The sequence below is a fragment of the Vespa velutina genome, chromosome 1 (assembly GCF_912470025.1).
Source record: "Vespa velutina chromosome 1, iVesVel2.1, whole genome shotgun sequence".
Lineage (NCBI taxonomy): Eukaryota > Metazoa > Arthropoda > Insecta > Hymenoptera > Vespidae > Vespa > Vespa velutina.
Genome location: NC_062188.1, coordinates 90,001 through 112,431, shown reverse-complemented (window position 1 = coordinate 112,431; position 22,431 = coordinate 90,001). Strand labels below are relative to the sequence as shown.

The window sequence follows — 22,431 nt, the reverse complement described above, 5'->3', positions numbered from 1 at the left end:
GCCATTCGTAAAAAATTAACTTTGTCCCCGATCTGTTATTTATCGCAGGACTCTCTCTACGGTGATCTATATGTGTGCACCTATGCATACGTGTATGCTATGTATATAGGTGAGAGAGGAAGAAAAAGATGTTGGAGAAAATTCTAAACAAGCGTTAAATTCTTCCAAAGGAGCAGATGTTTTTCTTTGCCCTTTTGCCCACCCAATAAGGCAGATTTCTCAATCTACTATTGGCCACCTACGATGACTGCCGAAAAGCCGAGGGTACGTAGGCACAATGAGACCTCGCCGCAATAAAAGGTAAACGCAACTTTTTCTCATTTCTATCTAGCGACGCTCGAGTTTGTTTCTTAATACTAAGATGACAAATCCGCTATCCAACGATTTGTTTTTCTTTGTTTCTTTTCTTCTCTTTTTCATATACGCGAATGGCCCACCAGACGAGGAAAAAAAAGCAAGGAAACGTAACCCTCGAACGTAACGGGGCTCCTCGAAAAAGTTTTCCTACGAAAAGGAGAATAATTTTTGCCTTCGAGATATCTTCTTCGGGCCCAGATCAACGCAGGGTCATGAACAAGAGAAAGAAAGAGAATGAGAGAGCGAGCAAGAGAGAGAGAGAGAGAGAGAGAGAGAGAGAGACAGAGAGAGAGAGAGTGGGGACAAGACTATATAATCTTGGGGTAGGTCGGCCAGAGAGAGTATTCTCTGAAAAGTACGAATAGTGAAACTTTCGTCGCTAATAAATAAAAACGTCGTCCTTCGAGACATCAAATAGCTTAATATTTTAAAATAAGGTTTTCGATAATAACGTTCCCCATAGAACACACAAACGCACACACACGCACACACACAAACACAAGGATGTTTCGGATAATTAAGCTCCTTACTCCACTAATAATCTTTGGTACGTACTAATATCTTTTTTTACGCTCATTCGGTCACCTTGGCTCGTAACTTTTCAGCGCATTTAGTATTTTCCATCAAAATGACTTTTTTAATCGTTTGTATCTTAGCGTTTGTGATAGCATAGTAAATTTTCCGGGAACAAGGTACATAAGTATTCAAAGATCTTGTAACGCGTCTCCGTACGAATAACATATACGAAAAGCGAAGACGACGCATAACTGCACGCATCGTATCCGCCGACGTGATTATCGTCGAGTCGAGATTCGATTCGACTGGAATACCAATCGAAACGATAACAATGAAAGGATAGACGCTGACGACCAACCTCGAAGGGTGAAGCAAAAGCGATCGAATGTTAAGCAGCCGCGACAACTTTTCTCTCTATTGACTTCTTAAACTCGTTGTTAATCTCTCGCAACGCTAGATAGATTTTTGTAAATTCCCGAATTGATTGTTTCGACAGACAATTTGTTTACGCAGTTAGATCCGAACTCTAATAGAACAGCGTGAAAAAAGAAAGCGTTACTTAAAAGGATATCTTTTTTCACCGAATAAAGGATCTTGTCGTTCAGATTTCTGAAGGATCGCATTCTAAAGGAATTGCGGCCTTTTCAACCTATTCGTCCGCGCCCCCTATTGACGCTTACCCGGTATTCCTCGGTATTCCTCGGTATACCGGGTGATATTCGAGCAAATTCTATCGATGAACGCGCAACCCCCCAACTTAACCTAACCTTCCCTTTTATCTAAAATTTATTATTCGTTGGAGTTAACTGTAACAGGGCAAACTGATCCTTTTTCGTTTAATTCGAGATCATTTTAATTATATTATCGATTCTGTTATTTCTCAGGCATTTCTCAGGCGACCACATGGAGATCGGAAAACGGCGAGGATCAGTGTGAGGCAGCTATCAAGAAGGTCGTCCGAGAAGATCGGGCCATAATAGAAGATGACAGTCTAACTAGGCTACGCTATACATGGTCGTCTCAAGAGTGAGTTTGCGTTTTTTCTTATAAAACGATATACGTTAGCATAAAATCGATAAAAATCCTCTGGTATCAAAGATCCATGTAGCGAATACCTTTCTCTTAGATGCGAAGTACGCGCCGGTCCAGAATATATCATTCGAAAGTATACATTTTTCGAAAACGGCACGTTCTTGTTGCTGCGCTATCACTATGCCGAAGAATCTTGTAGCATAGCAACGCACACCGTAGTAGCACGTGGATCCATCCAACTTGGTTTACCATCCGCGTTGATACCTGGTGCGACTGATACCAAATTTCACATAGACATTGTTCATATTGTACCATTGAATCGTCAGGTAATATAAACGAGAAATATCTATTACAATTAGATTATTCTAATGCACGATATGGAGTACCATATATGGAGTACCATATATGGTGCATTAGAATAATCAAAGGAGATCCATAAGCTCCTTTAATTTGCCAACTCTCCTGTTATTCGCGACGTTTCACACACAGATCGCGAATAAATTTGGGCATAGATTAAACGTCACTTGTAGCCTACAACCTAAATGGCGTCCGTACGTGGCTCAACCAATTTACGAGCGTCTTCATCGTCAATTCGAATCTCCTTCCTGGTACGGTCCAAGATATAATTCGCTTCAAAGTTATCCTTTCTCGAAAAAAGGAAAAGCGATAGACTGTTTGGAAACGCTTGGAATCGAGTTCGACGAATTGAGTATGCTAAGAGTGCAAAAGAAAGAGTTCGATCAGAAATACGTTGTGCCTGGTTCAAACGTTAAATCGAAAGTCGAATTGGCGCTTGCAAACGTGCCACCGAACGTTCAATCTCCATGGATTCGTCGAGCCACGTCGTTACAATCTACCATGTTAATCCGCATGGATACCGTAAGTATATGCTCATGTTTTCTACAAATTGTAAGTTGGCTCTCTCTCTCTCTCTCTCTCTCTCTCTCTCTCTCTCTCTCTCTCTTCCAACGTTCATTTACAAATTTTAGACAAGCGAATGTCCGATCTGCGGTAGTATATTCCGAGGAACGGAATATAATCCACCTCTGTTACACGAGGTAGCGCCACTTCCAGCGTTGCTCGGTGGTTCCTGGATAAGCTCTCAATGCGAGAGCGTCAAAGGTGGTCTATGGTCTCGACGACGCGTGAAAATTTATTCCGGTGACAAACTTTGGACAGGTCGTTGGGATTATCATTTAGATCCACGATGTATCATTTTCTCTTACTCGATCACTGCGGCAGGAAGCTACGTGCAACGTGCCGGAAGATATAAACGCGAAAAAGATAATGCGAAACTATTTCAATTATCTTGGTATCCTTCGATGGACAGGCTAAAGGATAGATCGAGAAGAAGTATGGATGGGGCGTATCGTCATCTCTTTCGAAACGCTCGACCTTCGATGATCGAATCATTTGCCGCTATGCTCAGGGGCAATAAGAAACACGAAGAGGTCGTAACGAGCGCGGAGACATCCTCGGGTACACCCTCCGGGACGACGGAGTTGGACCTTCACGTAGCCGAGAGCGTCCTCGTTCCAGGAGATATGTCGATAGTTGACCGATGTGCTGGCAAAGAGGCAGGCAAACCTCTTACCTTATGGCCCAGTAATTGCGTTCCTCTAGCCATAGAAGCGCCATCCACTCTTCGATTAAGGGCCAAAATTGGCGTTAGTTGGTCGGGTCAATACATCCTGCGATTAAGTCCGAGAGATGACGACATTTGGGATATGCCGCTTCGTCAATGCGGATCAACGAATTCGCGCAATCCTAGATTAAGAGTATATCTTAGGAAAAGCCTAGGGCTTAAATATGGACTTGCTTCTTCGGCAATTTCACTCAATCGGACATCCGTCCACTTGACCGTGTTCGTCCTTTTCTTTTTCCATTATTTTTACCGAACAGACAGTCTTCTATTATAATTTTGTGATATAATTTTGATTGTCCGTTAAATTTAAGAAAGTTTAGCGTCGTATGTACTTATTAGATGTACGCGAATACACAGTATGTACCTACTTTAGTATGTATCTACTTAGCTTCCACTCGTTTCAAGGATATCGTTCGTAGGATAAAATGGGAAAAAGAAACGGAAAGAAGAGAGAAAAAAGATAAAAGAAATACTCGAGAATATTTATAAGAAATAATGAAAAGCTTTGGTGAACGAACGATATCAAGCAGTGATTCAAAGTACAATCCTTTTGGCCTCGCCGAGTGAGACAAACCTGATGAGTTGAGGTTTCCTTCTGAATCTTGTACATAATTTGTATATACATAATATTACGATTATTTTTTTTTCTCTTTCTTTCCTTCGTGTGCGTGCGAGGGTGCGTGCGTGCGTGCGTGCGTGCGTGCGTGCGTGCGTGCATGCGTGCGTGCGTGTATGTGTGTATAAGAATAAGTATATGGTATATTATAGTTTAAATAGCCTATTATCTCGGCTGTCTTCAAGCAAGAATAATGCTAATACTAATAAGAAACTAATAAAGAAATAAATCCGACAGTGTTCTTTTATATCATTTTAGATATTTTTCATCAAATATACGTATTTTCCTTATCTATCCGTTATAAATTACTCCCGTAGACGAAATCATTCGAGCTATCGTATCATGTGCTTCACTTTGCGAGTTAGTATTTCCGTGGGTTCCGTACGAATCCATTACTTCTTCGTTATGTACGACCTCTTTCTATAGTATCAGGATCTGTAAAATCCGTTTACATACTTACCTCCTATATATTACTTGTGTATACATAACTTACTTGGTATAAACTATAGAATTGTTATGTCCATCGTGTATTAGATGAAACGAGTTTCGAAGGAAAAGAGCGTAACAAAGGTAAGAATGAAATGTCGTACTCCGTAGAAAATAACGATGCGCAAAGGCAATCATGGAAATGTGATATAACTACTTCTAAAGGCGTATATTTTGTAATTTTAGATAAATCGCAGCGACGTACGTACGTACGTACGTATAAGTACCTGCTATACCTAGTTATCCTATCTACTGTATTCCACGGAAAAAGCGTGCAATTGAAAATGTCTCTCAACGATTCGTCGATTCTCAATCCCGAAATTTCTGACCGTTTCATTTTCGGATGGACCGATTACGTCCTTTTCGCTATGATTCTAACGGTCAGCATCCTGATTGGAATTTATTTCGGCTTTTTCAGCAAGCAAGATACAACCATGGAATATCTTTTAGGTGGAAAGAGAATGGGATTTTTCCCAATAGCAATGAGTTTAATAGCCAGGTGAGCGATCGATTATCTATGCAAAGTACGATCCCGATGATACGAATATTAAATGCTCATTACATAGGTGCTTCGACACAAAATCAAGCTCTTTCTTAGAAATGAAAGCGCAGTGCTATGACAATGACCTACTATCGATATAGATAATCGTAAAAGATGGATTGGAACAAGCGCGTCATTTCATGATCTCTCGAAAGTAACGATCAAATCGTAACGACATTCTTACGCTTACTATCTTTTATCAGTAATGACTATTTAAAGAATCCAAGGGAAAATATTTATTTTTCATTATCTGAGAACGATCTTCGTTTCGTTATCTTTGAACCGTTCGGACGATCGGTTGGAATGAAAATAATATCCACCTATCCATTATACATCGACATATCATATATATATATATATATCGTCATAATATCCTTATTTTCAGCCATATATCAGGTATTACGCTATTAGGAGTACCATCCGAGGTCTATCAATACGGAACTCAATATGCGGCCTGCGTTTTTACGTCGATCCTTTCGTGCTTTATCAGTGCTTACGCATTTCTGCCGGTTTTCTTCAAACTCCAACTAACCAGTACCTTTGAATATTTGGAAATCAGATTCAACAGGCGGGTTAGGATACTTTGCTCTCTTCTATTCCTCATATCGTTACTGATGTATATACCCATCGTAATCTACGTACCGGCTTTGGCATTCTCTCAAGTAACCGATTTCAGTCTGCATACCATTACGCCCGTCCTTTGCGCCGTTTGCATCCTTTATACGAGCATAGTGAGTAAACATCCAAATGTTATAACGCATATCTAATGATAAATTTGTAACAACATTATCTAAATATTCTTTGAAATATCGCTTTATATTTTACTCAAATTTTGTAGGGTGGCTTAAAAGCCGTCGTTTGGACGGATACGATCCAGTTTACTGTTACGGTCGGAGGTTTATTCGCCGTTCTTATCTTAGGTATAAAATCTGTTGGCGGAGTATCGGAGGTATGGAAACGCTCCGAGATGGGTAATCGTCTAATATTCTTCAAGTAAGTTCATCGAGAAATAATCCTACGGGCAAACTCTATTTCGTTATTTGTTATTTCAACGTCGTCTCATACGAACGCGATTGTTCTATCAGCATGGATGTCAGCCCTTACGCTAGAAATACATTTTGGGGAATGACGATAGGAATGACGACGACGTGGCTCGTACATCTTGGTATACATCAAGGATGCGTTCAGAGGTACCTTTCTGTACCAAAAGAAAGAGATGCGAAACGGTAAGATTCTAATTACCCACGTAAATTAACCTACGTAATTCGAATTCGAGAAAATTTAATTGTGTCTTTTCTTTTTTTTTCCTTCTTCTTTCAAACAACAAAAAATCATAAAATTTTGTTTCGTTCATCTATAACAGAGCGCTGGGCATAACAGCTGTGGGTTTGATCGTCGTTAAGCTCGTTTCCGTTTTCACGGGATTAATCATATTCGCCAAGTATTATGATTGCGATCCTTTGCTTTCCAAGGTTAGAGACAATCGTTTCGTTAGGTGTATACCTATTATACAGATATTATATATATATATATATATATATATACACACATAGGTAGATCGTTTGATCGTCAATTTCTTTTTCTCATTTGCATGTTATTTCGAAGACAATAAAAAGGGCCGACCAAATCTTACCTTATTACGTAATGGACGTGGCAGGAAACGTACCAGGGCTGCCAGGTTTGTTCTTAGCCGGTCTTGTAAGCGCAGCTCTCGCCACAATGAGCGCGAGCTTAAACACCATGTCCGGTACGATCTATAAAGATTTTATCGAGCCCTGGATACCGGACGGGCCAAAAAAAGAAGCTCGAGCAGCTACCATCATGAAGGTAGGTGTAGTGTAGATTATGAATCCCATCGAGTGACTTAAGAATAAGCTTTATTTTCCTTTTTGTTCTTTTTCCTTTTTCCACGACAGATAATCGTACTTATCATTGGCGGAATTTCGGTAGGTTTAGTTTTCGTCGTCGAACATCTAGGGACAGTTTTCCAAATGGCCATTAGCATACGCAGCGTAACCGATGGCCCTTGGCTCGGTTTATTTCTACTCGGAATGTTGTTCCCATGTTCCAACGCGGAAGGAGCTCTTTTAGGTGGTTTCGTCTCCTTGATCGTTATGTTTTTCTTAGCCGGAGGATCGGAATGGTACATAGCAAATGGACAAATTCATAAGATTTTATTGCCAGTGTCCGTCGAGGGATGTTCTTATCCGTTAAACGAAACAGATATCACCACCCGAGCCCCGTTAACGCTAAACGAAGAACCAATGGGCATCTTCAAGATATCCTTTATGTACTTTACCCTTATAGGCTCGCTAATTGTCGTTGTAGTAGGTGTTATTGGAAGTTATCTATTTGGTAATGTCGATCTAACTGAGATCGATCCTGACCATATATCTCCGATAATGAAAAGGTGAATGGAAACTTATACGATGATCATTCTTACGTACACACCGGATTTATTCTTATTAACATCATTTTTAACACTTGCTCTTCGTAGGTTCCTGCCACGTAAAGAATATACGGAAGTATCATTAAAATCAATGCCGGAGGAATTCGAAATGAGTAAGGACATCGATCGTCAAATAATAAAGAAATTGAACGAGTAAAGACGATTAGCGTGGCGAAAAGGAACGTATCCTACCAAGACGAATACTATATATATGAATGTATGTATGTATCTGTGTATGTATGTATGTATGCGGCTTGAATGGAAATATACGCGAACAGCACAGAGAGAATCGAGGTTGATCCTGAGTGGACCAAATAGAAAGCACACGCAGCTTCTTTATCGATTTGCAAGCGCAAGCGCCGGTCGACCTGCCGTTCTCGGCACGCATCGACGAATCCCGGCTATTTTCGGCTACGCAGTACCGTTTCAAACGGCCTGTCGCGGTGAATCCGTATTAGAAGAGCAATCATTCGTCTTCGGGCTGCGTATCGTTTTTCAAAGTCGTCACCATCCGTCGGCCGTATTCCTCCTAGAGAGATTGAAAAGGGAAAGGATCGTTTGTGTTTCCAAAAAAAAAGGATCCATTGCTAATTGATTAATCGCTTTGATACAATAGACGACGGCTCCAACGACGACGACGACGACGATGACGACGACGACGACGACGATGACGACAACGACGATGGCGATGACGACGACGACGACGACGACGACGACGACGACGACGGCGGCGACGACGGCGACGGCGGCGACGACGGCGACGACGACGACGATGAATAACAAAACACACAATAACGATCGAGAAATAATCTTAAAAATAATAATGGAAAATTGGTCAAATTTCATCTCGCTATTCGTCTTGACTCGACTCGGCTCTACTCGGTAGTAGATAAGAAATTAAAATGAGGGAAAAAAATTGAAAATAAGATGGGGGAAAGATCGAACGGTATGATACAGCCCTGTGAAACGTTCCTCGCGGCTGCTCGGAGGTGGACGGTCGTCCTCGCTTACCTCCTCGAGGGTAAAACGACCGCGCCTACACGTGGAGTAAGCACCAGCAATTCTCGTCGTCGGTTAAGTCTCGAACGGAGGGAGTCTCGGCCGTGCCGTGACACGATCAACAAGTACATACGCGGCGTAACGATGCACGCATAAGATCGCTCTCGCTTTGGTTAACTTTCTCTCAGCTGCGTGCGCTCTGTTTTTGCCTCTTGTCTCGTTCTTCCGTTTCCTTTCGCTCGATCGACCGCAATGTTTATAATCGCCAGGACTTGAAAGAATCGTAGAAGGAGAAGTAGTGTACGGTGCTCGTTTTACGATCAAAGTGTCGTGTAAACCGAAAGAAATTCTTATCCGAAGAGACTGGTCAAATCAAGCTCCGATCGGAGACGCTGATTGCAGTTAAGAAAAAAAATGAAATATTTTGGGCGCAACTCGGACGCTCCGATGATAACGAGTATAATAGGATTTAGTCGGTATGACGAAACGACATGCATTCCTTCGACTTGACGTTCGTCGCTCGAGATACTCTTCGAGGGAAAGCGCGAGGAGTGCTCCGCGAAATGCGAAATGCGAATACGCCGGAACGAATTCCAGAAATAATATTAACCGAAGGACGATTCAGGAGGTGGAATATTTACTTACGTTAGACCGCCGTCTTGCTTTTAATAATAGATAAAAACGTAGGGGCGGGCTCGCGCGCCGGAAAAAGAACGGAAACGGTTCACAGTTTAACGAGACGATCTCTCGACTATTATCTCATCGTGCTGCACCTTTTCGACATTTTCGATTGAACGACGTTTTTCCCTAAATTTTATCCTCGGTCCGGCTGGATTTACAAAAAAAAAAAAAAAAAAGAAAAAAAAGAAAGAAAAAAAATCGAAAGGAGGAGAAAACGTCGTCATTTCGCAGTAAGATAGTAAGATAGTAATTTTTTTTTTCAACGAGATAGTTGAACGAGATTGCTCGTCGTTGTTTATCGGTCGATCGATCGATCGATCGATAACCGTGCATCGTCCCCCTAATCTCTGATCCGTAATCTAATACGTTAATATAATTTATTCAAAGTTTGTTCCGCGATGACGTCACAGAGATCGAGTAATGCTACGACACGTATGTCCTATTGGAAATGATGTCGTTGCCGTACAAAGGTCTTCTTGGATCGTCCATACTGTTAATGATCGCTCTGGTTGCCTTATTGACGAGCAAGCGTTACGGCTTGGAAACGCGTAAAAAGGATAAGGACGCTTTGCTGCTCGATATTATAGCAAACATAAGCGGCACCATAGATAAACTCAGCACTGGCTTCGACGGGATGGCGATGGAAACGGAAATGGCAAGGAGTCGGCTGAAGCAACTGGTTGCCCTTCATCGGGAGAATGCTGCAATTTGTGCGATGATGCATGAGCAACGAAGAAAGAAAATATTAAGGAAAGCGACGAAGCGCGTGTGACAAATTCGAGCGTCATCAAAATATGTCGAAACACTAGCCGAGAATCGGACAGTTTTAATTTATCGACTCGGGATCAGATGTGAAACTCTGCGCTATGGCGTATAGTAATATATCTTAGTTCTTAAATACCGAAAGATACGAAATGGTAAATGTCAAGATCGACGAACGATAAAATGATGAAGTAACACTTGAGCCTCTGTCGACTTCTAAATAAATATCGAAAGATACGTATTAAATTACTTGTTATACGCATCTTATTTTACTACGTATACCATATATCGATATGTTAATCGGTTTAACTTTGTGCGATCTACCGAGATATTGTGAAAGATCATAGCCACGTAGGAAGGAAGCATCGCTTCCAAATATAACAAATTCTTCTTCTTCATGGGAAAAGGAATGAGCACAAATTGTTGATTATTAGCAAGACGATGACTAACTTTAACTAGATTTACAAATGCGAACGTTGAGTAACATCTGATACTGTGAGCGTATCACTAGTTACATAAACTATATATATAATATTATACGGTGCGATAATTTTTAACAGGATGCGAAACGGGAACGTAACTTTCCAGGCGAGAACTTGATTGCTTATACACCTTGCAGTTATTGATATGCATGCATACACACACGCACACACGATAGACAGTCCAAAGATACGTTTTCATCGATATACCCTTAAATACAGTTTGACCAAATCGCAAGGTGGAACGTAAATCGCAATATAAACAGAATTGTGAGAATTGTGTCGCGCGGAATTGATTGAAGTTTATCTACCGATAGAGGTGACATAGAACGAACAACCTAATTCTGTATTGGGCTCGATAGAGTCACATTATATAGTATTATATGCCTAACAGTAATAATATTATATCGTAATTAAAATATCGTAATAAAACTATTTAAAAAGGCATCTATTTGAATGAAGAAAACGATCCAATGAAATAATCGCCTTCATTAAAACGTTGATGTCTCCTAAGAGACGGTTCTAAAAAAAATTAAAAATCATTCGAAAAAAGACAATCATTCGAAATATCTACAAATAGAACATTTATTTTTAATAACGTTGAGTTTTAATTCGCAAATGGATAAGAGAGTGAAAGATAAGAAATAATTTATTCGATATAGGGGCCAATGACCTACTCGATGTCCCAATTAAATAAGAAATATAATCGCCAATGTGAAATGTTATCCCTATCATTTGATAGCCGGATCACAAATATGGAAAATCGATAATCTACAGGTACTCGATTAGTTACTACGTAGGTAAAATGCAGCACTTCGTTATGTAAATTACTCTTGTACCTTAAGAAAAAAAGTAAAAGAAAGATACGAACTCGATGATACAATTTGCGCTCATGCTTTCCAGTTCGTGACAAATATAATGACAAAAATTCGATAACCCAGCCCCAATCGATGATATTACGTTCCGAAAATACAGTGCGCGAGCGCACGAATAAAATTATCGTGTCAGATTATACGTAAGGTCGTATTCGTGAAAAATAATGCAACGAAACTATATTCTCGCGGTAAATACTTTGCGATATAAAATTCTTATTTCTTGCGTTAAAAGAACCATTGTCATACTGTTGTCGCCTACGCAATAAGATTTACAGATATAAACTTACATATATGCGAATAGTTAAACGGATTATATCTAAATAAATTTAATAATATTAATTTCGAACGGACCAAACTGTTAAAGGTGTTATTTATTTAAGAAGGCATGGGATACGTTATAAAATTAATTCGATCGTGAATGCATGCCTTCGTCGTCTTCTCAATTATTTTTGTAATCCTACCTAAAGAAACGAATAAAGCCATTTGTCATGAATATCTATGTACGTTGATCGAATCAAAACCGATTCCCTTTAACCATAATTTGAATTATGCCATTTATAAAACTGCTTATTATTATAATATTATAAGTACATTTATATTTCGTACATTTCTACGGTTAAACCGTAGAAAAAAAAAAAAACGTTCAGGCCAACATCATAATAAGTTAATTTCTCGTAATCAGCTAATATCGAGACCTTGGGGCACAAATTACATACGAATTATATACGAAACCACGATATACACTATCTCTCTCTCCCTCTCTCTCTCTCTCTCTCTCTCTCGACTTACGCAGGACGTTACCGAAGATGAAGAAAGTGGCGGGACTTATCTGACAGTAGTCGAGCGACGACCGTCATTGGAGATAGTCCCGTTCGTTTCGTCAATAACAACACATCGTTAAGTCGTTCCTTCCTTCTGTCCCATTTAAGTGAACGTTCGAGAGAGCGATCGACAACCTAACGACTAATGTCAAAGCATATTAGTGAGTATTTTAAATTATTAAAATATGAAATCGGATAGAGTTACGAAAGGCGAAAGCGTCCTTTTACATAAGATATCTTTATAACCTGGATATATGCATACGTAGGAAATGTCTTCCATATCGTCATTATATTCGTCGAAATACTTCAATAAATTAATTAAATAATCCATACTTGATCGATCATGTACATTTGGAATCTACTTAAGAACGGTAATATTGTGCCCTCTACTCGTATAAACTTATTAATTATAATTACCCCCTGTGTTATCTCTTTTCTCTTTTACATTTTCCCTTTACTCGATTTTGAACCTTTCTTCTTTCATATATCCGTATCTATAAAAAGATTTGCCCTTTCATTGGCGAGAAATCATAACGACGTCGAAACATTATAGATTGTACGGCCGATTGTCGGCCGGGCTATCCCAGTCCTAAAATGGCGATGCTGAATGGGCCGCGTGAAAAAATTATGTACGTCGTTTGCATACATACGGATCCCGATAAGCCTGATGTCCTTTCAACGGTCGATGTAGATCCTAAAAGTCCTACGTATTGTAAAGTAAGTTTTACTTTCGGACCTCGAACCACGTATTTATATATATATATATATATATATATAAATACTACTAATGTCTTCTAGATAATACACAAATTAAGAATGTTACACGTCGGGGACGAGCTCCATCATTCCGGTTGGAACATATGCAGCAGTTGTCACGAAATACCGCGCGCGCGCGATGTATTGGTATTACCATGTCTTATGTCGGATAGGATTTACTTCGTTGACACGAGTAACGAGACGTCACCAAAAATAAAGAAGGTCGGTATGCGAAAATGTTAAAAAGATAAAAACCATATTTGAAGGTCTACGCGCATTTAGGTCCTGGAGCCGAAGGATATGCATGAATATGGCTTATCGACGCCGCACACCTCGCATTGCGCACCGACAGGCGAAATAATCATCTCTACGATGGGTAAACCTAACGGCGACGGACAGGGAGAATTTCTTTGTATAGATAGCGAAACGTTAGAAACGAAAGGCTCGTGGGTTAAAGACGGAAATAAAGCAGCATTCGGTTACGATTTCTGGTATCAGCCCTATCACGATACGCTCATAGCTACCGAATGGGGCACGCCAAGGATTTTTAAAAAGGGTTACGCTCCCGATCACGTTACCGATACAAGTGAGAAACTAATATCTAATTATCTAACATCAATATCGCATTTTATCCTTTACTTCATTCGCCATGTCGCAAACTCAAATTTTCTTTATTTTCTTTATTTTTACGACAGAAATTTATGGTAGAAATCTAAATATTTACTCTTGGTCCGAACGAGCATTAAAACAAATCATTTGTCTTGGCGACGACGGCATTGCACCGCTCGAAATAAGATTTCTTCACGATCCAAAGGCAGCGGAGGGCTACGTTGGATGTGCTGTCACCTCGAAAGTTTATAGATTTTACAAGACGAGCAAGGGCGATTGGGATGCCGAGAAAGTGATCGAGATACCTCGGAAAAAAGTTGAAGGATGGATCGAGCCTTATATGTCTGGTAGGTATTAAATGTCCTCTTATCCCTTTCTTTCTACATCTTTTAATCGTCGATACGCAAATTATGTGTACCGTTTCTCACTATTTTCCTTCCTCGTAGGAATGATCACGGACATACTGATAAGCTTAGATGACAAATATTTGTATTTTTCCAACTGGTTGCACGGCGATGTCAGGCAGTACGACATAACCGATCGTCGAAATCCAAAATTAACTGGACAAGTCTTCCTCGGTGGATCCATATTAAAAGATTCGAAAATTCGTGTCTTAGAAGAATCGGCCGAATCGGAGAGTCGACCGGATCCCGTATATGTGAAAGGACGTAGATTATACGGTGCCCCGCAAATGTTGCAGCTCAGTCTCGATGGACGTCGACTTTATGTAACGACGTCCATTTTCAAGCCCTGGGATAAACAATTCTATCCCGAACTCGTTGAGTAAGTTGCAAAATTCTAAATGCGACCTCTCGAACATACCACAACCTTTCCTTTTTGCTTGGCTCTGAAAGCATTAAACGGTACATTTCTCTCTCTCTCTCTCTCTCTCTCTCTCTCTCTCTCTCTCTCTCTCTCTCTTTCTTCTTGTATATAACGCATAGGCATGGATCGACGATGGTCAAACTTGACGTCAACGTTGAAAACGGAGGCATGACGTTGGATGAAGAATTTTTGGTTGACTTTGGATTGGATAAAGATGATATTTTATTGGCTCATGAAATGCGGTGAGCATAGATTACGCGTCACCTTTTTTCTCCCTTTTTTTTTTACGTTGCTTTTAATTTAAGTCACACCTAATTAAGATCGCTTAATAATCCAGTTTTTCTCGAAACAGATACCCCGGCGGCGATTGCACATCCGACATATGGTTACCGGAAAAACAATGATGATATACGTTTATTATATGCAGAAAAAAGAAGAATATTTTATATGCTTATAGGCAGTTGCCGTAAATACTTGCGCATAATATTACTTTGATATATTTTCTACTCTTTCTTATATGCGTATATAGAAATATAATTTTTATTCTCAAACTATTATCATCAAATTTGTTCTTTCACAGTTCTCCGAAATTTATTGCAAATTTAATTGACTTTGAATACTACATTCATTTTTCCCACCTTCATGGTACCTTTCTATGTATCATCTATCCGATACACGAGAAAAAACCTAACAATCATGGATCTTGCAATTAAAAGGGTATACTTGTACATATGCACATATGACCCAGTACGACCTCTGGCTTACGGCGGCTCACTTATATTAAAATCCCATGTAACCTATGACATTTTTTTTTCTTTTCTTTCAAAGATACGTTTAACCAAATTTCCGTAATGTAGTAGGTACCCAACGATTTTTCACGTAAGTTATGTTTCGTAAATAATATTTCGTAACTAAAGCATTATATATTAATAATAAGCCAATTCGTTTGAACATTTTTGCTCGATCTTCGGCTTAACTAGATTTTTTTATGGCAAAACAATCGTCTATCACATTTCATTATATAATGTTTTAATCAAATATTTAATTTATTAGTCTTACCTACTTGCTGCACCGAAAACTACCGAAATCTTTACGATAAACATGTAAATACGTTTATGTTTCAAATCTGTTAACTTCGGTAAGTATAAATAATTATCGTATTGGAGCAGTTTTGCGTTAAACGGAATCGCAATATTACGGTTTGACATATTGTCGTTGTACGAGTTAAATAATTATTCCTCTATCCCCATAAGCAGATACATTTTGATCACGTATGACTTCAGAATGCCGAAATGATTAGCAAAATGGTTCGAAAAGATAGGTATGCTAAAAGTGATGTTCAAAAATTGGAACACGAAATTAAACCAGATATAATGTTATTTACGGAAAATAAAATGCTTCCTACATTCAAATCCGTATCCACAAAAATGCCTCCAAGGATTTGCTCTTTTCCAAATGTTAAACCCACAATGATGCAACTTTCCAAGCGTGAAAAGAAACGTACGTTGTCGTTCCTACAAAGCCCATCGCACGGCATTTATAATAACATCCAAGAAAAACGGAAGGTGAATACTGCAATGACATTTATATGTACGATAGATAAAACTTTTTTTTTTCTTTTTTTTTTCTTACCCCGAATTAATCATCGGCGTGATTTTAATACAAGTCATCAATTAAATCAATATATCTTAGGTATATGGCTCTATTTACGAAAAGTCGTACAAGACGCGATACGAGAAATGTATTAGCCGGAATAAATTAGATTCGCAAAAGAACGATATTTCTAGTACTTCAGAACAATTTTCTTATAAATCGAGAAGGTTAAAGAGAGAAAACGAAAATAAATCTCTATTATTTCCGAATACAATAAATTCATCGGACGATAAATGTTATTCTCAGGAAAAGATGTTTAATTCTAGTAGAGAGTCCTTTCCTATATCAACAGTAGTATTATGTAGCGACGCACGAGAAGAACAGAAGGCGCTTAAACGGCCGTGCGAGAAAGATAAATTTTCTGCTGAAAAAAATACTTTAGTTTGTAAAAAGAAAAATATTAAATTGCATAGAAACAATAAAATATTTATGCCGATGACTCAAAATATTTTTCAAGAGACTGACAAAACAAATATAAATTGTATTAACTATATAACGTCGAATCACGAACGTACAGAAAATCAGTATCGAAGGGATACTGTCGGAATAACGTTCTCAAAGATGAAAACTACAAATAATGAAGATTCATTAATTGCTCCAATGTATCGATCATATTTTTGCAATCTCATTACGCCTGATTTATGCAACAACGACAATAGAAAAGAAGATGTCAATGCGAAGGATAAACTTTATACCAGTTATAGCGAGGATATGGTGAAAATAGTAAATCATAAAAGTGAAATGCGATTATTACAAGTATACCATCCTGAAGTTTGTTATTTATGTTGTAGTAGAGAAAAAAAAAGTGGAGACACGAAAGGTTCAATGAGCGCCATACGTTATAGCAGATCTACCCAATGCGTACTCGACATAAAAAATAATAATTCATATTTGCACATCTCACAAAGTAAACGTAACAATAACCAACGATATGACATTAAATGTTCGTTTGAGGATATTAATTGTATAGGTATGCCTGAAAAAAGATCGTGGTTAATTAAAACGTCCGAAGCAAAAGAGAATAAACGATGCATGGAAGATGGTTGTGATTGTAAAATAAAATATTCCTGGCAGATTATAGGCACAAGTTCGCAAACTTCTAAGGTTTTGCTACATAATGATCTAGAAGAAAATCAAAGTCAATTTTCCGATCATAATGATAAATCTTCAACGTATAAATGCGAGATCAAATACTCTTGGCAAATTGTAGGCACTGGAACGCAGGTTGCATTGCAAAATATCAATGATACGGATTATTGGACCGGAGTTATATTTTCACCGAATATTCATCGAAATAGAAAAAGCTTCATTGATGGGGAAAAGAAAAAGACATGCAACGACATTGATTGGTGCGAATTACAAGGATGGAAAAAAAAATGTATAATTTTAAATAATCAATGCATTCAGACGCTCGCCGAGAAAAAAACTCAAACTGACATTCTTGACTGTAATGTAAAATATTCCTGGCAAGATTTAATTCTACGACATCTGTGAATTAACCATAATAGAAAATAATTATAATAGACGATGATAGTTCCTGCAGTATAGATGTTGTCGTGGTCGTGGATCGATAATAGGATTTTTCCAACCTTTGGATATATTAATGTATATAGGAAAAGTGAGACGGGCGATCAGTGCGAAGTCTAGCGACGAACTAAACGAAGCACGCTACACGTGCAATGAAAATATTTTCATGAAATATTGTGAAATAACAAAGATAAGAGAATGCGACTGCACTGTTACTAATACTTTTAAATATTTCCTCGTATATTATATACGATTATTACATTCGTATTTATCTATTTTAAATTTACAATGTCCTTGTCCGTGCTAATTGCCGTACAGCGTTTCTATTGCATAACCTGAAAATACGTATTATAATGTAATTGTTAAATTGCAAATTTGAAGATAAAGCGACATAAAAGTGCCGTCCTAAGCAACAAGTAAGTACACATATTTATAATATGTCAAATGAAAAGAAAGTCATTCGTCTTATCTTCAACCGTAAAATAGAGAAATAAATTATATCACCGTGCGAGTTAACTCTCTATTAAGAAACATTAGTATATTGTTGTCAACTTACAGATTATGTCGACAACGTACACAGCATTTATAACTGGGGTTGTGATAGCATCGCTAACATGGATATTGAGCTTATACCTTTACTCGACGCTTTCCCATAACGAAGGAAATAAGGATATTTACTCGTCATCAAATTTTTTACAAGTTTTAACGAAGACCAAAACTTTTGATAAAGGTACCATAATAATATCTGATAAAGTTAATGGACTCTTATAATGTTCTGACAAAAAGAAATTACATATACATACATACATACATACATACATACATACATACATACATACATACATACATACATACATACATACATACATATATATATATATACACATACCCACGTAAATATCTATATATATTTCAATAGGCATGAATAACTATGAAAATAGCAACAAGCTGCTGCATCATTTACAAGCAGTTTCGCTTAAACCTGCCCTTTCATTAAGCAATGGTAAGATTTTGTATATGTACCTGCGCCTTTACAATGATACGATATAAATTATATATTACTATAAATTGAATACTTACACTTGAGATGAGTGTGGATGTGTGTGAACGAACACACGCCATGTGCATATAACTCATTTACGATATATATCTTTCATTACGCGCTACGAATTATATAAAAAAAAATATATAACATGGTACGACCAATTCCCTTAGGATTGGATACTTTAGGAATGGTGAGGAATTTGGAAGATCAACAAAAAAGAAATGAAGGATATAAAAATTATTCATTTAACATCTTGGTATCGGATAATATTGGCTTTTACAGAGACATATTAGACACAAGAAATGAATTGTGTCAAATGCAAAAGTATGCAAATAATTTGCCAAACGCCAGTATCGTTATTTGTTTCTACAACGAACATTATACAACGCTCATGAGATCTTTGCAATCTTTGATCGTAAGAACACCAATGTCATTATTACATGAAATTATTTTAGTGAATGATTATAGCGAGAGTAATATGTTACATGAAAAAATAAAACGTTACATCGATAATTTTAACGGCAAAGTAAAATTATTTAAAACTGAAAGGAGGGAAGGATTGATTAGAGCAAGAATGTTTGGTGCGAGAAAGGCAACAGGGAACGTTTTAATATTTTTAGACAGTCACATTGAAGTAAATAAAGAATGGATAGAACCTCTTCTTTCGAGAATAGCATATTCAAGGACTATTGTGCCTATGCCAGTTATCGATATTATAAACGCAGATACATTCCAATATACTGGGAGCCCTTTGGTCAGAGGAGGTTTCAATTGGGGACTGCATTTTAAATGGGACAACTTACCCGTTGGTACATTGACCAATCACGAAGACTTTGTAAAACCTATCAAGTAAAAAGATTTTTTCTAAATATGCATATATATATATATATATATACATACATACATGTACATGTACATATACATATATATATATAAAATATCGTGTAATCTGAAATAGATAGGCATTATATTACCAACAGATCGCCAACTATGGCAGGAGGATTGTTTGCTATCGAGAAAACATACTTTATGGAGTTAGGTGAATATGATCCTGGCATGGACATTTGGGGTGGTGAAAATCTAGAGATCTCCTTTAGAGTAAGATTAAAATGTAGTAATGTATAGGTATAATAGTTGATGCGAAAATAATACAGGAATTACAAATACGTCCCTTTATTTATAGATATGGATGTGTGGTGGAAGTATTGAACTTATACCATGTTCAAGAGTTGGTCATGTTTTTAGAAGACGCAGACCATATGGCAGTAACGAACAATATGATACAATGTTAAAGAACTCTTTACGCGTTGCACATGTATGGATGGACGAATATAAAGATTATTTTTTAAAAAATGTTAAGAAAATAGATTACGGTGATATTTCCGATAGAATTGCTTTGCGACAAAAATTAAATTGCAAAAGTTTTGCTTGGTATCTCAAAGTAGTTTATCCCGAATTAGTATTGCCGGATGATAATGAAAGCCAATTAAAGGACAAATGGTCAAAGTTAGATCAAAAGCCAATGCAACCTTGGCATTCAAGGAAGAGGAATTACATTGATCAATATCAAATAAGACTTACCAATTCCACATTGTGTATTCAAAGTGAAAGAGATATCAAGACTAAAGGTTCGAAACTCATTTTAGCTCCGTGTTTAAGAATTAAATCACAGGTAAGAATTAGAAATAAGTAAATAGGTGTACCTTTTAAATAATTAAATGATGATGAAATGCGTAGATGTGGTATGAAACGGCAAAAAATGAATTGATACTTGGACAAGTGCTTTGTATGGAAGGAGGAGGAAAGATACCGAAGCTTGGAAAGTGTCATGAGATGGGTGGAAATCAAGATTGGCGACATAAAAGCTCCGTAAGTATTTTTCTTTCCTCTGTACGAATAATTCCCAATGCATCATAATAGATATAATTAATTACCTAATGAGAATACACGCGTGGATTAATATACAGAATGGTACACCTATTTACAATATGGCAATTGGTACGTGCTTGGGAGTCTTACGAGCAATTAAAAAGGCAGAAATTATCATGGATTTATGTACCAAGTCTGATGTGTCGTCGATGTCTTGGGATCTTGTACGTTCTAAAATAGGACAGAAAACAATCAGGTGACACGTAGTAAACGGTCCTTTTAAAAGATACATATAAAGCGTCTGTAAGTTATAAATTATAAAGAGGTGCAAGTCATGATGTTTAAGAAATAACATTGCACTATTTTTTGCAGCATATCAAATCGTTTGTGAATATAGCAATGGAGAAGTGTTTATGGACGTCTGTTTGACGGATATATATATATACACGTTCGATAATCGATTTATCTTTCGCATATATTGTAACTGATAAAAGGGGAAAAGGAAAAAAGAAAAATCAGTATTAAAAAATTTATAACAACAAATTTATAAGTTTATTACAATGTTTATTTACGTTTAAAAAAATATAATTGAATATGCATAAAGATATATTGCCCTTGCAAAATGATCGGTCCTTCTCTTATGTTCCTTTTTGTAAGCCGACTTGTATCCGACACCGATACAACATATTAGATTGACTAATAACTATTGCTAAGGTCTACATTATAATCTATTGTAATTGAATCGTTTTTCAAGCTACCGATCAATGCCCACCCATAGATAAATATCTAATAAAGTAATGAAAGAATTTTTTCTTTGATAAAGTTATTTCAAATAAATGCAAATTTACGTCTATTCGTATTTTAATAAATAAAAATTAATTAGACCTAAAGCGCTACAGACAAATTCAGTGCCAGTCGCCGATGAATCCCGATGGCATTCGATGTCTTCTTAATACTATACATTTATGAATTCTTCCTAGTTCGTAATAACAATAATCTCTCTAATTCTTTCCTATCGTTCAATCTGTGATTACCAACGCAAATCTCCAAAAATTCTTGTAAATTGGATAAATCACTATTATCACTATACAACAAAATTGTTAATGCATAACGCCAAATTAAATACTCTACTTCATTCGAATAATCTAATAAAAATGGAAATAGGTGTTGTATATGCTTCCAATTTTGTTTACCCAAATGTGACCTAATCTCTAACATAAATAAGCTTTTGGAGAATCCTGTAAGTGATACGTAATCCGATTTCTTTTGTAATGGCATGCTTGTGCAACGATTCGTCATTTTCTGACACTTATCGTTATTCTTATTATTCCAACTTCGCTTCTTATTATTTAACCTTGTTTTTAGAAGTTCAACAGCTTTAACCTAATTTTCGTATAAGTCCCCAAAACGTAATGCAATAGATTATAATATACTGTCTATTAATAACTGTAAACGAATTATCGTATTCATAATTACCGTGCTTTCTTTTCCAGCCAAATACACACGAGATTTTCTCTTGTTTTTATCTGACATTTTGCACGTTTATTACATCTTCTCGAACATTAGACGTTTGACAAAAACGATTTTATATAATAGAAAATGTCACGCCAATGGAGAGTCCGTTGACGATCTAATTTATACGAATGAAAGTCAGATTAGTCAATTGAAACAATGGCAAAAGGGCATTGATGATAATAATATTAATCATTTACAGGATCAGCCAGTCGATCGAGGAAAAGGAGGGAAAAAAATTACACGTTGTAATAGCCGTACGGTTAGGTTAGAATGGACGCGACCACGTATCGTTAGCCATACCTTATGTCACGTGACGCAAGTAACGTAACGCAGAAGAATAATGGCGGAATTTTAATGTGACATTCCTCCCCAC

General features: G+C 37.4%; 7 protein-coding genes across 19 annotated transcripts in view; 6 read left to right on the top strand and 1 right to left on the bottom strand.

Annotated features, from left to right (window-relative positions):
* The first annotated feature begins 719 nt into the window (after positions 1–719).
* LOC124954055 (protein APCDD1-like) lies at positions 720–4,400 on the top strand. The gene is made up of 5 exons (XM_047506336.1): positions 720–904; positions 1,758–1,899; positions 2,000–2,231; positions 2,395–2,784; positions 2,895–4,400. Exons 1-5 carry the CDS (start codon positions 862–864, stop codon positions 3,822–3,824), a joined length of 1,737 nt encoding a protein of 578 aa, XP_047362292.1. The 5' UTR covers positions 720–861; the 3' UTR covers positions 3,825–4,400.
* Positions 4,401–4,518: 118 nt separating this feature from the next.
* On the top strand, positions 4,519–12,406 carry LOC124947843 (sodium-coupled monocarboxylate transporter 2-like). Of its 4 annotated transcripts, none has more exons than XR_007100521.1 (10): positions 4,519–4,736; positions 4,839–5,151; positions 5,579–5,924; positions 6,032–6,186; positions 6,279–6,419; positions 6,557–6,665; positions 6,799–7,020; positions 7,110–7,603; positions 7,691–7,859; positions 9,710–12,406. XR_007100521.1 is itself a non-coding variant. In XM_047490525.1 (9 exons), the coding sequence occupies exons 2-9, from the start codon at positions 4,937–4,939 to the stop codon at positions 7,797–7,799; spliced, it is 1,791 nt and encodes a 596-aa protein (XP_047346481.1). In that variant the 5' UTR covers positions 4,519–4,736; positions 4,839–4,936; the 3' UTR covers positions 7,800–12,406. The 4 variants fall into 4 exon arrangements, 2 of the variants coding, with proteins under 2 accessions (XP_047346481.1, XP_047346489.1); XR_007100520.1 differs by having other exon boundaries at positions 7,691–9,552; XM_047490525.1 differs by having other exon boundaries at positions 7,691–12,406.
* Positions 12,264–15,003, top strand: LOC124947863 (methanethiol oxidase). The gene is made up of 8 exons (XM_047490578.1): positions 12,264–12,420; positions 12,813–12,976; positions 13,058–13,237; positions 13,298–13,601; positions 13,711–13,971; positions 14,071–14,407; positions 14,569–14,691; positions 14,802–15,003. The coding sequence occupies exons 1-8, from the start codon at positions 12,405–12,407 to the stop codon at positions 14,851–14,853; spliced, it is 1,437 nt and encodes a 478-aa protein (XP_047346534.1). The 5' UTR covers positions 12,264–12,404; the 3' UTR covers positions 14,854–15,003.
* A 135-nt stretch (positions 15,004–15,138) lies between these two features.
* On the top strand, positions 15,139–17,596 carry LOC124947856. 2 transcript variants are annotated; one of them, XM_047490554.1, is made up of 3 exons: positions 15,139–15,587; positions 15,706–16,014; positions 16,142–17,596. In XM_047490554.1, the coding sequence occupies exons 2-3, from the start codon at positions 15,742–15,744 to the stop codon at positions 17,594–17,596; spliced, it is 1,728 nt and encodes a 575-aa protein (XP_047346510.1). In that variant the 5' UTR covers positions 15,139–15,587; positions 15,706–15,741. The 2 variants fall into 2 exon arrangements, with proteins under 2 accessions (XP_047346510.1, XP_047346521.1); XM_047490565.1 differs by having other exon boundaries at positions 15,139–16,014.
* Positions 17,597–17,743: 147 nt separating this feature from the next.
* On the top strand, positions 17,744–21,086 carry LOC124947823 (polypeptide N-acetylgalactosaminyltransferase 35A). Of its 4 annotated transcripts, none has more exons than XM_047490493.1 (9): positions 17,750–18,045; positions 18,188–18,359; positions 18,549–18,632; positions 18,845–19,523; positions 19,655–19,772; positions 19,858–20,346; positions 20,412–20,543; positions 20,642–20,799; positions 20,916–21,086. In XM_047490493.1, exons 2-9 carry the CDS (start codon positions 18,191–18,193, stop codon positions 20,932–20,934), a joined length of 1,848 nt encoding a protein of 615 aa, XP_047346449.1. In that variant the 5' UTR covers positions 17,750–18,045; positions 18,188–18,190; the 3' UTR covers positions 20,935–21,086. The 4 variants fall into 4 exon arrangements, 3 of the variants coding, with proteins under 3 accessions (XP_047346464.1, XP_047346449.1, XP_047346455.1); XM_047490499.1 differs by having other exon boundaries at positions 17,752–18,045; positions 20,642–20,846; XR_007100517.1 differs by lacking the exon at positions 20,916–21,086 and having other exon boundaries at positions 17,744–18,045; positions 19,858–20,302; positions 20,642–20,659.
* LOC124947887 overlaps positions 21,059–22,431 on the bottom strand; it is a 1,398-nt gene continuing 25 nt past the window's right edge. Inside the window, exons 1-3 of one of the 3 annotated variants that reach the window (XM_047490651.1) lie at positions 22,359–22,431; positions 22,020–22,173; positions 21,059–21,926 (exon numbers count right to left, since the gene is read on the bottom strand). The exon at positions 22,359–22,431 is cut by the window's right edge and continues 25 nt beyond it. In XM_047490651.1, the coding sequence (XP_047346607.1) occupies positions 21,507–21,926; positions 22,020–22,076 (477 nt within the window). In that variant the 5' untranslated portion in view covers positions 22,077–22,173; positions 22,359–22,431 and the 3' untranslated portion in view covers positions 21,059–21,506. Of the gene's footprint in view, positions 21,927–22,019 lie in introns of all 3 variants that reach the window. The other 2 variants (XM_047490632.1, XM_047490641.1) reach the window with 2 other exon arrangements.
* The window catches only part of LOC124947878 (gamma-glutamylcyclotransferase-like), a 3,274-nt gene continuing 2,077 nt past the window's right edge, over positions 21,235–22,431 (top strand). For all 4 annotated transcript variants that reach the window (XR_007100531.1, XR_007100530.1, XM_047490620.1 and 1 more), the window contains exon 1: positions 21,235–22,431. This exon is cut by the window's right edge. The gene's annotated coding sequence lies outside the window, so the exon portion shown is untranslated.

Coding starts and splice junctions, on each gene's coding strand:
- LOC124947843 (XM_047490525.1), top strand. CDS start 4,937: ATGTCTCTCAACGATTCGTCGATTCTCAATCCCGAAATTTCTGACCGT. Junction 5,925..6,031: donor GCATCCTTTATACGAGCATA/GTGAGTAAACAT, acceptor CAAATTTTGTAG/GGTGGCTTAAAAGCCGTCGT. Junction 7,604..7,690: donor ATATCTCCGATAATGAAAAG/GTGAATGGAAAC, acceptor TGCTCTTCGTAG/GTTCCTGCCACGTAAAGAAT.
- LOC124947823 (XM_047490493.1), top strand. CDS start 18,191: ATGTCGACAACGTACACAGCATTTATAACTGGGGTTGTGATAGCATCG. Junction 18,633..18,844: donor TGCCCTTTCATTAAGCAATG/GTAAGATTTTGT, acceptor CAATTCCCTTAG/GATTGGATACTTTAGGAATG. Junction 20,347..20,411: donor GTTTAAGAATTAAATCACAG/GTAAGAATTAGA, acceptor TGAAATGCGTAG/ATGTGGTATGAAACGGCAAA.
- LOC124954055 (XM_047506336.1), top strand. CDS start 862: ATGTTTCGGATAATTAAGCTCCTTACTCCACTAATAATCTTTG. Junction 2,232..2,394: donor TTGTACCATTGAATCGTCAG/GTAATATAAACG, acceptor TTTCACACACAG/ATCGCGAATAAATTTGGGCA. Junction 2,785..2,894: donor TGTTAATCCGCATGGATACC/GTAAGTATATGC, acceptor TACAAATTTTAG/ACAAGCGAATGTCCGATCTG.
- LOC124947856 (XM_047490554.1), top strand. CDS start 15,742: ATGATTAGCAAAATGGTTCGAAAAGATAGGTATGCTAAAAGTGATGTT. Junction 16,015..16,141: donor ACATCCAAGAAAAACGGAAG/GTGAATACTGCA, acceptor AATATATCTTAG/GTATATGGCTCTATTTACGA.
- LOC124947863 (XM_047490578.1), top strand. Junction 12,977..13,057: donor AAAGTCCTACGTATTGTAAA/GTAAGTTTTACT, acceptor AATGTCTTCTAG/ATAATACACAAATTAAGAAT. Junction 14,692..14,801: donor TTATTGGCTCATGAAATGCG/GTGAGCATAGAT, acceptor TTCTCGAAACAG/ATACCCCGGCGGCGATTGCA.